Source organism: Sinocyclocheilus anshuiensis, unplaced genomic scaffold, assembly GCF_001515605.1.
Source record: "Sinocyclocheilus anshuiensis isolate Anshui unplaced genomic scaffold, SAMN03320099.WGS_v1.1 scaffold363, whole genome shotgun sequence".
NCBI lineage: Eukaryota > Metazoa > Chordata > Actinopteri > Cypriniformes > Cyprinidae > Sinocyclocheilus > Sinocyclocheilus anshuiensis.
This window is the reverse complement of record NW_015552568.1, coordinates 437,037-451,231: the sequence shown is the minus strand read 5'-3', so window position 1 is coordinate 451,231 and position 14,195 is coordinate 437,037. Positions and strand designations below refer to the sequence as shown.

Below are 14,195 nucleotides of genomic sequence, written 5' to 3'. Positions count from 1 at the left end.
CGATAATTTTGACCTCTGTACGATGTACGATCAATAATGAAAAAAATCCCATAATGTACGATAATTTCATAATTTTATGACAATTCAAATGATGGTAGTTGTAGTCATAGGGCTTCTATATTCATACACGAAATCGGCTCATTACAGACACTCTAAATGAGCTCATGCACACCTCAGAGTGTGTTAAGAATGCAGGAGGGTGCCCTGCTTTAAAGCCAATGAGCACTGTTGCGGTCCATGACGGCAAGAACCTCCTCAACATCTGGCAACACACAGGCTTCCGATGACAGCGGCTCAGATGTGGAGTTAACAGCTAAAGTCTGTCTACACTGGACGCGACAAAGCGAGTGTTAAAAATCATTTTAATACGTCATAAATAGAACGAGGCATCAGTTTACTGTCGGGGATGTGTCGTGTCGCAACCAGTGCAAACAGTCACTGATTATGTTTCTATAGTATTTTGTCGCACTGCTCGCATCCAATGTAAACACGGTACACCTAGTTATCTATTGTGGTAATTTGCAGGTCGTGTCAAAAAGTTGTTGGTTTAGATAAATAGCTGTATTCTGTACGTTTGACTAAATACGATAATTTTGAGCTTCTGGTACGATACTTGGACATTTCCAATCTGGCAACACTGACCACGAGGGTTAAGGGTGCCATTTGGGACAGGGCCACAGTCTTATGCGTGTTATGACTGTGTGTAACAGGTATAGAAAGTATTATGTTCATATATGTAGAATGACACAAAAATGTTCAAATGTGTACCTGATATGCCTGTGTGTGTGTGTGTGTGTGTGTGTGTGTGCACCTTCCCCTTTAAATTTCTGACAGCAGTGTTAATCTTAATTTCCTGTCTTTGCAACTCCTCTTCCCTTTCGGCACTGTCTCTGCATGGGAGAGGTGGGTTTTTAATGAGCTCTGATTAATCTAATTTAATCTTTGCTTAAAATCACTTTTATACTCCGTTTTAATCATATTTGTGACATTATTTTACGTGTATATTTGATTATTTCTGTATTTTCAGTTCTGTCGATCGATGCACTTGAAGCACGTGCTAATTGCGTTGCACTTTCATTTAACAGAAAGGACAAGAAGGGCGAAAACACACTGTAAAAACTGTTTTATCAGGTATGCTGTTTTGTCACTCGTTAAATTAATTTTGTATGAAACTACGTTTTATACCATTTTCTCTTCCCTTTCTGTACTGTCTCTGCATGGGAGAGAAAGGACAAGAAGGGCGAAAACACACTGTAAAGACTGTTTTATGTTTTATCAGAGTAAAAGAAGAGTCGAACCGTCATCTGATGTCCATCTGGTTACTCGTTGAAAAAAAACACAACGCAGATAACACCGGTTACACGTGCATTGGCTGGTCTAGACTGAAAAATAAGCTTTTTAAACACTATCTGAGCATGAGAAACAACATTCATGGGGCAGTTCATTTCAGATTTTGTTGCCGATTTGAAATATGTAATTTAATTGCAAGTTCAGCAACTTGGTCTTGTTTGAGCTGCCCGGAGGTGTTGCAAATATGGCCGTCGAGTGATCAGACTTTCCTTGAAAGGGACTTTGCTACAGCATCCAAGTAGGTATAACTGCAGACCGGAGATCTCCAAAATGGGGCGTGAACTCCAAAAGTGGGCAGAACCTCCAAAATGGGGCGGGGTCTCTTCGCTCAAAGATTTTCACCATTGGCTCTGGCTTCGGCCAATTGTTATTGACTTACATTTCAAAATAAAACTTTATAAATTAAACATTGTTTCTAGTTGATCTGAAATAAAATATGCTATATAAATAAATATTCTCCGTGAGAGCAGAGCCCAAAGCTCGTGGCCAGTGGTGTTTGGACTGAAGTTTGAACCTCTGCTTCATGATATAAACGGGAATCACCCAACGAACCCAACCTGCAAGCCGTCAGCGCAGGGAAAAGATTTTACTCTACCGCTTTGTTCCAAGCAACGGGGGCATCCCTTGAGGTCCGGTTTGGGAGTTACAGAACGATCTCATATCGCATAATCTTATTAACTGTTTATCTCCTGAACTGCAACTTTCTTTACCACACTATTCAGCGCCAATCCCGCCGTGCAGTCAATTTCACTGGTTAAGATTATGGTCAGGTGTGGGGTAGGTTTAGGGGTTAGCATTTTTTGAAGCATAGTGTAGGAAATTAACACTTTAATTGACACAACCAATAAAAACTTTAGAATCAGCTTTGGGGCGGAGTTTGCACTGAAGTGGATTGGGGGGGAAAATTGCGCATGCGTGTCATGTGCCTGTCTGTCAACGGGAGGAAGCCAAGCCCTATTTTGGAGCTCCCACCCCGTTTTGGAGTTCCCGCCCCCATTTGGAGATCTCCAGGCTGCAGATATACCCTTCTCACAGCATGAGCAAATAGCATTCGATTAACGGCTGTGAAGACGCAATATGATTGGCTGGACCTAATGTAAGAACACGCTCCCTTTAATGAACGATTCATTGTTTCGAGTCTGCATGAGACTCAAAGCAGTATTGAAGGAAACATCTCAAAATAAGAGAAATTTCTACAAACATGTTAGACTACAACAACTGAGGTAGCTTTTTAGAAAAAATATTCAGCCTATCACGGCTTTCTTCTGGAGTGTCATAACAGATTTTGTCTACATGAATTTAGAAATAAAGGACAATAAACGAATCAGTGTCGGTTGAATTGAATGATTCAATGACTCGTAACTTGTCGCCACCTAATGGCGTAACGAGTAATCTCAGTGAGTCAATGTGAACAAATCTTTTAGGTGAACAGCTTCAAAAGATTCAAATCCCTGAGTTGAATTAAAGGCAGGGTAAGCGATTGTTCAAAAACGCTTTAGAAAACTGATTCGGGCCGAATAGCGAAACAAACTTGTAGCCAATGAGCAGTAAGGGGCGTTTCTACTCATGATGTGGAGGAGAGAGCGTTCAGTCCGAGCCGAGCGACAGAAAGATAGATAGAGATGGCGGATAAAAAACAAAAGAGGAAAACATCTGCAGAACAAACGAAGGCTTAAGGCAATAAGGCAAGAAGTAGGACCCGTGTAAATATCGGATCAGCTTTCCAGCGCTGGAGAGTACTCAAAGAGCGGAAGGCCTGCGATCGGATGCAGAGGTTGCTTTGTTTCTTCTCGATCGGTGAGTAACACTGTGTCTGCGCCGCAACAGCTAAAGTCTGTCTAGTACACTGGATGCGACAAAGCGACCATTGAAAATCATTTGAAATTTGTGTCAATACGTCATAAATAGAATGCAGCAGAAGTATTCTGTCGGGGATTTGTCGTGTTGTGTCGTGCCACGCCGCATCTAGTGTAGACCATAGATATGTATATATATATCTATTGTGTAGACAGTAGTGTTGTCACGGTACCAAAATTTCAGAGCATCACTGATTATGAGTTCTATAGTATTTTGTCGCGCCACGCCACTCGCGTCCGGTGTAGACACGGTGTAACATTGGTTTTGCTTTGTTTCACAGAACTAATCGTTGCCTGGGTTGCGTACGTATGTGTGGGGCAGAGCTATCAAAATAGGGGCGAGATCAATGGTGATTGGTGATTTCAAATGTCAACACTGGCTACCAGAAATCACTTACCCTGCCTTTAACATACAAATATTATCAATACTGAGTAAAAAAAAATAAAAACTAGCTAGTATCAAAGTAGAAGTGTCTAACTGCTTTACACATCACACATTTTAATTTTTAGGTAAAACTGGTTTTCTTAATTATGTAAAAATTATGAGATTATTATTCGTTATTTTATTTATCTATTAATTTGAAGAAGTGTATTGATTTAAATGTTTTGTAGTTTCAACAAAGTTGATCCTATCCACAAAGCCACTGCTGGGAATCACTCAAAGTGATTCAGGTAAGCAAGTATGTATGTTACTGTATGTGCATGATGGTTTTGACAACCCCGCAGGAATTATGTAGAACTGCAAAAAGATTCGTCCAACCACAACAGTGCGCATGGAGAATAATTGCCTGACTCAATCTCAACCCTGATGAGTTAAAAAGGGAGCAGAGAAACCTTGCTAGTTGACTCACGGTCAGGATGTGAACTTCAGACTTACTGATCTCGGCCAGTTTTCTCCTGCTGCATGCACCAGACCCCTTTAACAAATATTCAAATGAAGCGAACCCAGGCGGCCGAGAATCACGATTTTCAACAGTAACGTTCCTCTTAACTATAAGAATTAACATGCGTGCTTTATCTCCGCGTGACAGAAAATAAGACCGAAAACTATTGCATCGACTGTAAAAGTATGCACGCCTGCATGAAAAGTCACTTAACAGCCATGTCCACTTCTCAAGAGTCTATCAATTCAGTTGCTTATATAAATAAATCATAGTCGCTACGAATCTTTGCATGGACTCCCTCCCCATTTGAAGACATGCAACATCATCAGGGCATGCTGGAAAACTTGCGCACTACCCAAACTTCTCTCAGGGACTCAGACAAGTTGTCACACTCATAACACATGCTCAGAACACACAATTACTCTTTCATATGCATGATTAAGTTCGCCAGATCAGTGCAGTTGTGAGTGTTACGCACTACAATACAGCAGATTTTGAATCGGGTCACATTCAAACACATCTTGCGCTGAGATTACCGCTTTGATTTCTCTCCAATCCCGCGGGTAAAACGCGCCAAAAGTGCAGCTATTCCTCCTCTGGCAGCCCCAAATCCCATTCGCGATGTGTAAGAGAGTCTCTGGTGTTTTTACAGCTCAAGCTGCGCAGAAATGCAGTCAGTGAACGTCGCCATTTTTTCACCTTTTCCCGCGAATCATTTACGTTTTGCTTATGTAATTAACATAACCCGATCATCATCATCATCCGCGTACAGGAAGTACAGCAGCAGCGCTCTCGAGGAGGGGCTACAGAAGCACTGCTCCAATGACAACAAGACATTAAATGCTCTGATAGTAGCCTACAACGTGACAGGGGAAAAAACTGCAAGCCAGATATGAAACTCATTTGGAGTATGAAAGCGGACAACTGACATTATACACGAGATTTATCCAAATAGATAGAGAGATAGAAATAATACAGTAAAGTTATTAGACTTTCATATAGCTAATAGATTATACCTATTATCAGTGTTGGGGAAAGTTACTTTTAAAAGTAATGCATTACAATATTGCGTTACTCCATAAAAAAGTAACTAATTACGGTACTTCGTTACTGTTTATGGAAAGTAATGCGTTGCGTTACTTCTGCGTTACTTTTTCAAATCTGGACAGGGCTTGCTTGCTTGTTTGGTTTTAAAATAAAAAAGTTATATTTTTGGCAAATATAAAAGCCTTTTCACACCAAACGTGTAAAGAATAAGTCTCATGCTGAAGGGAAAGTACAGTAGAATGCAGAAGAAGAAATTTCAACACACGTTAGCACTAAAAAAAGACACAAATGTTTGTCTAGAGTAATTTTTGCTTATTAGTGTGGTTGAACTGGATCATCGAAGGTCAGAAGAAAATAGAATGGGATTAAATACATAAAGGATATTTGTGTTGTTTAACATTTAATTATTGCAGGTTTGCGTCATATTCTGAGTTGCATTATTTTTATTCATTTTGAGGAATACTGAATCTGTTTTGTTTTTTTGTGAGTGAGATTAATTAATGCATATTCATATTTATTTTAGAACTACAGTAACTAGTTACTTGAAAAAAGTAATCTGATTACGTAACTCGCGTTACTTGTAATGAGTTACCCCCAACACTGCCTATTATAGCCTATGTACTGTAGAACTCTTAAGTAGATGATAGATAGATAGATAGATAGATAGATAGATAGATAGATATGCATTACTGATACTTTGAGCATGATATAATGTTTGTTAATGTTATGAATGTTATAAAAAGTGTAATGGTTTTGGTGAGTGAATGTGAGAGATGTGACGGAGAGAGTGAACTGTCAGCATATATGTTTTCAGCTTCAGTGAAGGTTTGCTGGCAGTGCAACTGTCATAATGCAGTTACATTTTTAACACATAACAGGTCATACTTGCTGGCATAACAGTAATATTCTAGTGTTGGGTCGTTCTTGAACGATTCGTTCGTTTTGAATTCATCTCGAGTCTTCGGGTTTTTCGAGTCGTTCGTTCATCACGTGACAGCCCCATAAGCTTACCCTATGCAGTCTGAGCCGGAAAGAGAATTGATTAGTTCATCTCGAGTCTTCGGGTTTTTCGAGTCGTTCGTTCATCACGTGACAGCCCCATAAGCTTACCCTATGCAGTCTGAGCCGGAAAGAGAATTGATTAGTTCATCTCGAGTCTTCGGGTTTTTCGAGTCGTTCGTTCATCACGTGACAGCCCCATAAGCTTACCCTATGCAGTCTGAGCCGGAAAGAGAATTGATTAGTTCATCTCGAGTCTTCGGGTTTTTCCGAGTCGTTCGTTCATCACGTGACAGCCCCTTAAGCCCAAACCCTAAGACTTGTCAGATAAGAGGAGGTGAGCTAATCATAGACTGAAGACTCAGGTAAACAATGAATTAATATTTTCTGTTTCTTATAGCAGTTTTGTATTGTTTGTAGTGTGATCAACGTTTGCGTAAGTAGTAGACATATTAGGGAAGTAACACGTAACATTTTAATTATATTTTGTTAAAATGAACGAAATGAACGAAATGACTCGAAAAAAGATTCGTTCATTTTGCTGAACGAGACTCAAAGGTCCGAGTCGGTAAAATGATCCGAACTTCCCATCACTATAATATTCTTAGATTTCTGTGAAATTTGGACATGGCGATTCAGGCAGACATCACAAGGTCATGGCAAGCTGACTAAATGAAAATTTTTATGTCGCAGAACAAAACTACCCATACACTTGGGGCTATGAATACCACATGACTAATTGTATTTAGTTATTTGATGCAGTGTTGATTTGTACATATTGAACAAAGTGACCCTTTCAACTGTGAGAAACCACCTGTTCTTTTCTTATCTCTCATTCTGCTTGAAGAGTTTTTGATTTTGTGAACATTTGATTGTGTTTGAGACAGGAGGGGATAAAATAAATAAAAATAAAAGTTAAAAAAGTCAGGAGGGGAAAGTAGCTGGAGTTTTTCTCTAAAAACTGCTAGCTGAACTGGGTTGATTTTTTTTTTTTTTTTGGCACACATTCCTGTAAGTGTTAACAATAAGGTAACTTGTTGTAGAATGCAAGGGAGAAAAAATATTGCCACAGCTACAAATGTTATACTTTTTATGAATACATTAAGCTGATTTTGCACAGCAGCCACTACACGCATGTGTTCGTTCAGTAAAATTTCCAAATAGGAAATAACATTTCATATGCAAAAAGTGTGGTTAGCATCGGATGTTCTGTGAAAAAATTATGCATCTTTATAGTGAAAATACATATTTAAAGGGGTCATATGATGCTGCTAAAAAGAACATTATTTTGTGTATTTGGTGTAATGAAATGTGTTTATGCGGTTTAAGGTTAAAAAAAAACATTATTTTCCACATACTGTACATTATTGTTTCTCCTCTATGCCCCGCCTTTCTGAAACGCATCGATTTTTACAAAGTTCATCGTTCTGAAAAGCGAGGTGTGCTGTGATTGGCCAGCTATCCAGTGTGTTGTGATTGGCCGAATACCTCAAGCGTGAGACGGAAATGTTACACCCCTTACCATACTGTGATGGCGTGTCCCGGCCAGAGCGACGAGACAAAAACATGAAAACCCATTATAAACGAGGCATTTGTTGCATCCAGTGGGGACATAATTATGGATTATAATGACTTGCACTGTCTTTTTACGCATTGCGTTGCATCGCGCCGCGTAAACATAAAACCATGTCTGCATTTGTGATCGGAGAAATGACAACAAACGCTACTCTACACTGCTCAAAAAGCTTGCGTTTGAATCATCAGTGGCAAATGTGACGTGACATGTGACGACCCCGGGCACAGCACCTTCACGACATGGCGGCGGCAGCAACAATACTACAGCGAGAATAAAAGTTACGCCTTCTTTCTTTGCGTGAACATTTGGGCGGCGTTATGCAAATCTTCCCACATCGTGACATAGACATGTGGGGGCGTGTTAGAACGAGCCGTTTTAGGTAGGCATGGTTGACTGTTAACTTTTATAAAGAATATCTCTTTGGATTTGAGACTTTAGTCTTTGCAACTTTACAGATCTTCTTTATGCACCAAGAGCTTGTAACACTCCAAAGAGAAAGGAAAAATTGAAATCGCATCATATGACCCCTTTAAAAAATGCAAAATAAAAATTCATGAGCCCACTTGACCTTTTCATGTGCTAATCTGATACTATATTTGATAAGGATCTATGCACAATGCACAAAATAAATACAAGTACAGTAATCAGAAATAATGTATATAAAAAACAAATCCATCAAGACATTTTCACTTTAAACTGTTGCTTCTGGCCAAAATAATGGCCAGAAATAATAATCCATAATAACACTTCCTGCAGTGATAAAGTCAATTCCTTGCTGTCCTCTCACATCAAAATCCACTAACATATTTGTTTAAAACTGTTTTGGACTGTAAACGGTGCTTGATCTGTCCATATTTCTTTTAACTCTGTCACTGGAGAAAGCAATAGATAGAGGCCTTTATATTTTAGTCAAAAGCAATAGTTTAAAGTTTTGATGGATTTGATTCTAATAAACATGCAGCTTTTTGCTTCACAAGGCATTAATTGATGACCTGGAGTGGTTTGGATTACTTGTGGATTATTGTGATGTTTTTATCAGCCGTTTGGACTCTCGTTCTGACGGCACCCATTCCCTGCAGAGGATCCATTGGAGAGCAAGTGGTGGAATGCTAAATTTCTTCAAATCTGTTCCCATGAAAAAACAAACTCATCTACATCTTGGATGGCCTGAGGGTGAGTGAATATTTGGGTGAACCATTTCTTTAAATTTAAATCATAAATGCAAATAATATTGATTGTTCTAAACTTTAAAGAGACATTTATCTGCAATGTTGAGACATGTACTAGTAAGCAGATAAACTATGCTACGAAGAAACAAAAAACAAGGTAGTAAACACATTTGATTTATTATTACATATAAAATATAAAAACTGTCAGAATGATGTTCAAAATCCAGAAGAGTTCATTCCATAATAAATAAAACAGCAATACATGCAAAATAACACAAGAAAGAATCAATGTTTTAAACATTAAGAGCCAGGTGTCAATCTAAAAATATTCTTTTATTCATGTACCCAAAGAACCAAAATGCAACCGAGACAAAACTCTTCAACTTTTCAGTTCATAAATATTTCTGGGTTTGTTTCTCTGCTCTCCATATTCATTTTGTCCGGATCCAGAATTGTTATGCTCCCTTAGGAATCCAGTCCTCTTTAACAGCCAGGCCTTCATGCTTCAGGAGGAGATGTCCACCACGCACTTGATATAGATGGTGTCATCCTTGCAATAGGCATGCTTAGGCGACTTCAATTTCCCCAGAGGGAAGAACAGGGGGCACCCGCTGGCCACATTCATCTCTGAGACGGGGCGGTGGAAAGATGCAGAGGAGAGGTCGGGACGGAAAGCGTCGATGACGTGCTCCCTCTGGTTCTGATCTATGAGAAAGAACGTGACCTGCCAGGCAGAGATGTCAGCGGAAGGTCACGGAAAATGCTGATGGCACATGACTGAGGAACCAAAGCTGGTCCGTTACAACAGAAGCCACTATTAAAGGGGTCATATCATACATTTATTATTTAATTCTTTGTCCTGAGGTGCACTTAGTAGGTTTTTTGCACCATAAATAGTTGTAATTTAGTTTTTAAAGACCATTTTACATTCTCTCGAGCACTTTGAATGTAATGACCTGCTTTTTGCTGCGTTGTCTTTAACGACTCTATCTAAATGCTTTCTTTAATGTGAAATTGAATGCGAAAAATGTGTTTTTAGTGTTTTTAACTGCCTTCAATAGCAGAATCAAAGCAATCTAAACTAAAATGTGCCACCCAAATTGCTAGAATCAGACTGAAATGCATTTAACTTTTTTTTTAATTTGGCTCAAAAAGTATTACCAACTATAAAACAGGACTTTTTCTGCTTTTCTGACATATGTCTTCATATTACGTGTACTAAACACACACACATGAGATAGTAACGGCCTTCAGTGCTCACTTCTGAGTGCTCACTTCAAGTGTTCGGCCCTCTTGAGAAGAACATACTGATGCTCATTTTACAATGATAATCACTGCAAGACAGAAGCAGGACAGTTTCACATGTGAACAGCATTTTAATCAATCTGGACTTAGGGACAGTTATTTTAGTATTATTTATATAGTATATTTAGTATATCTGAGTATTATTTATATGTATATAGTATTTACTAATATTATGAATGAGCTTTTATTTTGTCATTTTTGCTAGATTTTTTTTAATTATCTGTTTGCCTTTGATTTATTTTTATTTACTTTAAGTAATTTAATACTTATTACAGTTTATTTATATTTTATTTCATTTAAGTAATTTAAAACGTATTATATTTTAGTTAGTTGTCAAGGCAACATTTCTAATTTTCATTCACGTTTTTAGGTTTCAGTTTTTCCATTTATATTTTATTGATATATTTATATATATTATTTGAGCTTTATTCCAATTAAAAATATGTTTAATAGTTTAGTTATAGTTAAGAATATGAATCTAGATAAGATACTATAGGTTTTGTGTTCAAAAATAAATTAAAATGATCAGATATTGCAAGTAACATAGTGATCAATTTGGATTCATTATTCTAAACTCAGAATTCAAATTCGAATAATTTGAACAAATTGTCTTGCTGGACTGGGAAAAACATTTTGAGTTCATTATCATTTACATTTGAGTTCAACGTATCTGCAGTATAATTTCATAATACATCAAAGCTTTTTCTATTTCAAAAGATCAAGGATAATTTGATTCGTCATGATATGACCCCTTTAATGTATGAATTCACAATGTAAGCGTCATTAGCTAAGAGATGACACAGATGTTCAGAAAAGGATTGATTGGTTCACTGATTGACAGCTTGATTATAGCGTTTTACCTTGTGTCTGAATGGCCATGAAAGAATGGGGTCGTATTCTCCTTTCATTATAACAAAGAAAAGAGAGATGTGCGTTCCCTTTCCAACCCCATCTCCGTTCAAGTAGAGTCGCAAGCACACTTTAAATCCATACCTGGCGGTGTAGAAAGCTGAAAAACACAATGCTTTGTCATTTTTATGTGAAGCGTGACGGGCTTTAGTTAAAACTCTTAAAAAATAGCACCCGATAACCAGAGAGCTCCTTTCATCTCGAAAATCAAATGTGTGGCTTCCTTTTTCTGACTGTTGTGTTGGAAGAACAGTTATTCTGATATCCTGTTTTGTAATGACGTGAAAGAAAACAAGTCAATGAAATTATCTTCAGTTGTTCTCTTTCAGTCGTTCTCTTTCTCGGTCATGCTGTCTATTATGGTTGTGTTCACGCAGACACATGACTACTGGGCAAACAACCCCATTTCAGCCTTTATAACTGCTCTACATTTGCTTTTTTCGCTTTCCCTTTCGCTGGCACCAACTCAATTTTTAGCACTGGTCTTATGAATGAGCATCGATTCTACTTCAATATACGATAACAACTAACATTCATTCACCACAGCTCTCCTGATGAGTCCAGTCCAATGCATTGAAATATTCAGTGCTGGCAAAACTGTTTTGCTTCGGCACAAAAGTGAGAAGTGATTGTCAATAATATATTGATTCCGTCAACTGAAACTGCAAATTGAACATGCTTAGAAAAATAAGGCCCAGGGGATCAAGATTTTTCTGAATCACAAGGTGGTCTGTTCCCCACACAAACCATCATATGATTTAGAATATGATGCACAGATCATGTGGGCAGCCCTTAGTCAACATTTATCTTGGTTACAGGTAAAACAACAGCCTGATATGCAGCACAAATAGTGTAGCCCTAATTCCTAAAAAAATTATTCTTTTAAACCAGTTCCCTTTATTGAACCAAAAACACACAGCGCAACCAGTGTAGTTCAATTCACAAACAAATGATTCTTATGAGCCAGTTCTTTGAATGAATCACGCTAGAAGACTCACTAACTCAGGAATTACCATTTGAATCAGTCTGATGGATCTGTTGCTTAATGAACTCACTAAATCCATTACTGAATGACTCACTGAATCCATTCAGAGTGTTAACTGAATCAACATCAAGTCACCAGAATCTTTTAGTGCTGGAATATTTTAATACGATAGACAGAAGGTTTCTTTCAATATACACACACACACACACACTCCTTTTTCTGACTGTTGTGTTGGAAGAACAGTTATTCTGATATCCTGTTTTGTAATGACGTGAAAGAAAACAAGTCAATGAAATTATCTTCAGTTGTTCTCTTTCAGTCGTTCTCTTTCTCGGTCATGCTGTCTATTATGGTTGTGTTCACGCAGACACATGACTACTGGGCAAACAACCCCATTTCAGCCTTTATAACTGCTCTACATTTGCTTTTTTCGCTTTCCCTTTCGCTGGCACCAACTCAATTTTTAGCACTGGTCTTATGAATGAGCATCGATTCTACTTCAATATACGATAACAACTAACATTCATTCACCACAGCTCTCCTGATGAGTCCAGTCCAATGCATTGAAATATTCAGTGCTGGCAAAACTGTTTTGCTTCGGCACAAAAGTGAGAAGTGATTGTCAATAATATATTGATTCCGTCAACTGAAACTGCAAATTGAACATGCTTAGAAAAATAAGGCCCAGGGGATCAAGATTTTTCTGAATCACAAGGTGGTCTGTTCCCCACACAAACCATCATATGATTTAGAATATGATGCACAGATCATGTGGGCAGCCCTTAGTCAACATTTATCTTGGTTACAGGTAAAACAACAGCCTGATATGCAGCACAAATAGTGTAGCCCTAATTCCTAAAAAAATTATTCTTTTAAACCAGTTCCCTTTATTGAACCAAAAACACACAGCGCAACCAGTGTAGTTCAATTCACAAACAAATGATTCTTATGAGCCAGTTCTTTGAATGAATCACGCTAGAAGACTCACTAACTCAGGAATTACCATTTGAATCAGTCTGATGGATCTGTTGCTTAATGAACTCACTAAATCCATTACTGAATGACTCACTGAATCCATTCAGAGTGTTAACTGAATCAACATCAAGTCACCAGAATCTTTTAGTGCTGGAATATTTTAATACGATAGACAGAAGGTTTCTTTCAATATACACACACACACACACACGTTTGTTTCTGTGAATTGTGGGGACTTTCCATAGACTTCTATTACTTTTATACTGACCAAACAATATTTTCTATCCCCTAACCCTAAAACTACCCCTTACAGAAATCCTGTTTGCATTGTTACACTTTCAGATAAACATCATTTACTATTTTGAATAAATTTTATTTGTTAATATTTTTTATCACAATGTCAAAAATTTCAGGTTTTACTATCCTTGAGGGGGCATTTGGTCCCCTCAATGTAGCATAAACAAGTACACACACATACACACATTTGTGTGTGTGTGTGTGTGTGTGTGTGTGTGTGCATAAATGCACAATTTTTATATATACATTTTATATATTTTGAAAGCAAGTTTCTTATACAAATAAGATGATAGACAGACAGACAGATTAGATAGATAGATAGATAGATAGATAGATCTGGAAGATGAATGTATATACATAATATACAGTGGGTACGGAAAGTATTCAGACCCCCTTCAATTTTTCACTCTTTGTTATATTGCAGCCATTTGCTAAAATCATTTAAGTTAATATTTTTTCCTCATTAATGTACACACAGCACCCCATATTGACAGAAAAACACAGAATCGTTGACATTTTTGCAGATTTATTAAAAAAGAAAAACTGAAATATCACATGGTCCTAAGTATTCAGACCCTTTGCTCAGTATTTAGTAGAATCACCCTTTTGATCTAATACAGCCATGAGTCTTTTTGGGAAAGATGCAACAAGTTTTTCACACCTGGATTTGGGGATCCTCTGCCATTCCTCCTTGCAGATCCTCTCCAGTTCTGTCAGGTTGGATGGTAAACGTTGGTGGACAGCCATTTTTAGGTCTCTCCAGAGATGCTCAATTGGGTTTAAGTCAGGGCTCTGGCTGGGCCATTCAAGAACAGTCACAGAGTTGTTGTGAAGCCACTCCTT

General features: G+C 37.9%; 1 protein-coding gene across 1 annotated transcript in view; it reads right to left on the bottom strand.

The window, feature by feature from the left end:
• Window positions 1–9,076: 9,076 nt before the first annotated feature.
• LOC107664983 (TNF receptor-associated factor 1-like) overlaps window positions 9,077–14,195 on the bottom strand; it is a 14,391-nt gene continuing 9,272 nt past the window's right edge. Inside the window, exons 9-10 of the mRNA XM_016455690.1 lie at window positions 11,047–11,195; window positions 9,077–9,605 (exon numbers count right to left, since the gene is read on the bottom strand). Of these exons, the coding sequence (XP_016311176.1) occupies window positions 9,387–9,605; window positions 11,047–11,195 (368 nt within the window). The 3' untranslated portion in view covers window positions 9,077–9,386. The remainder of the gene's footprint in view (window positions 9,606–11,046; window positions 11,196–14,195) is intronic.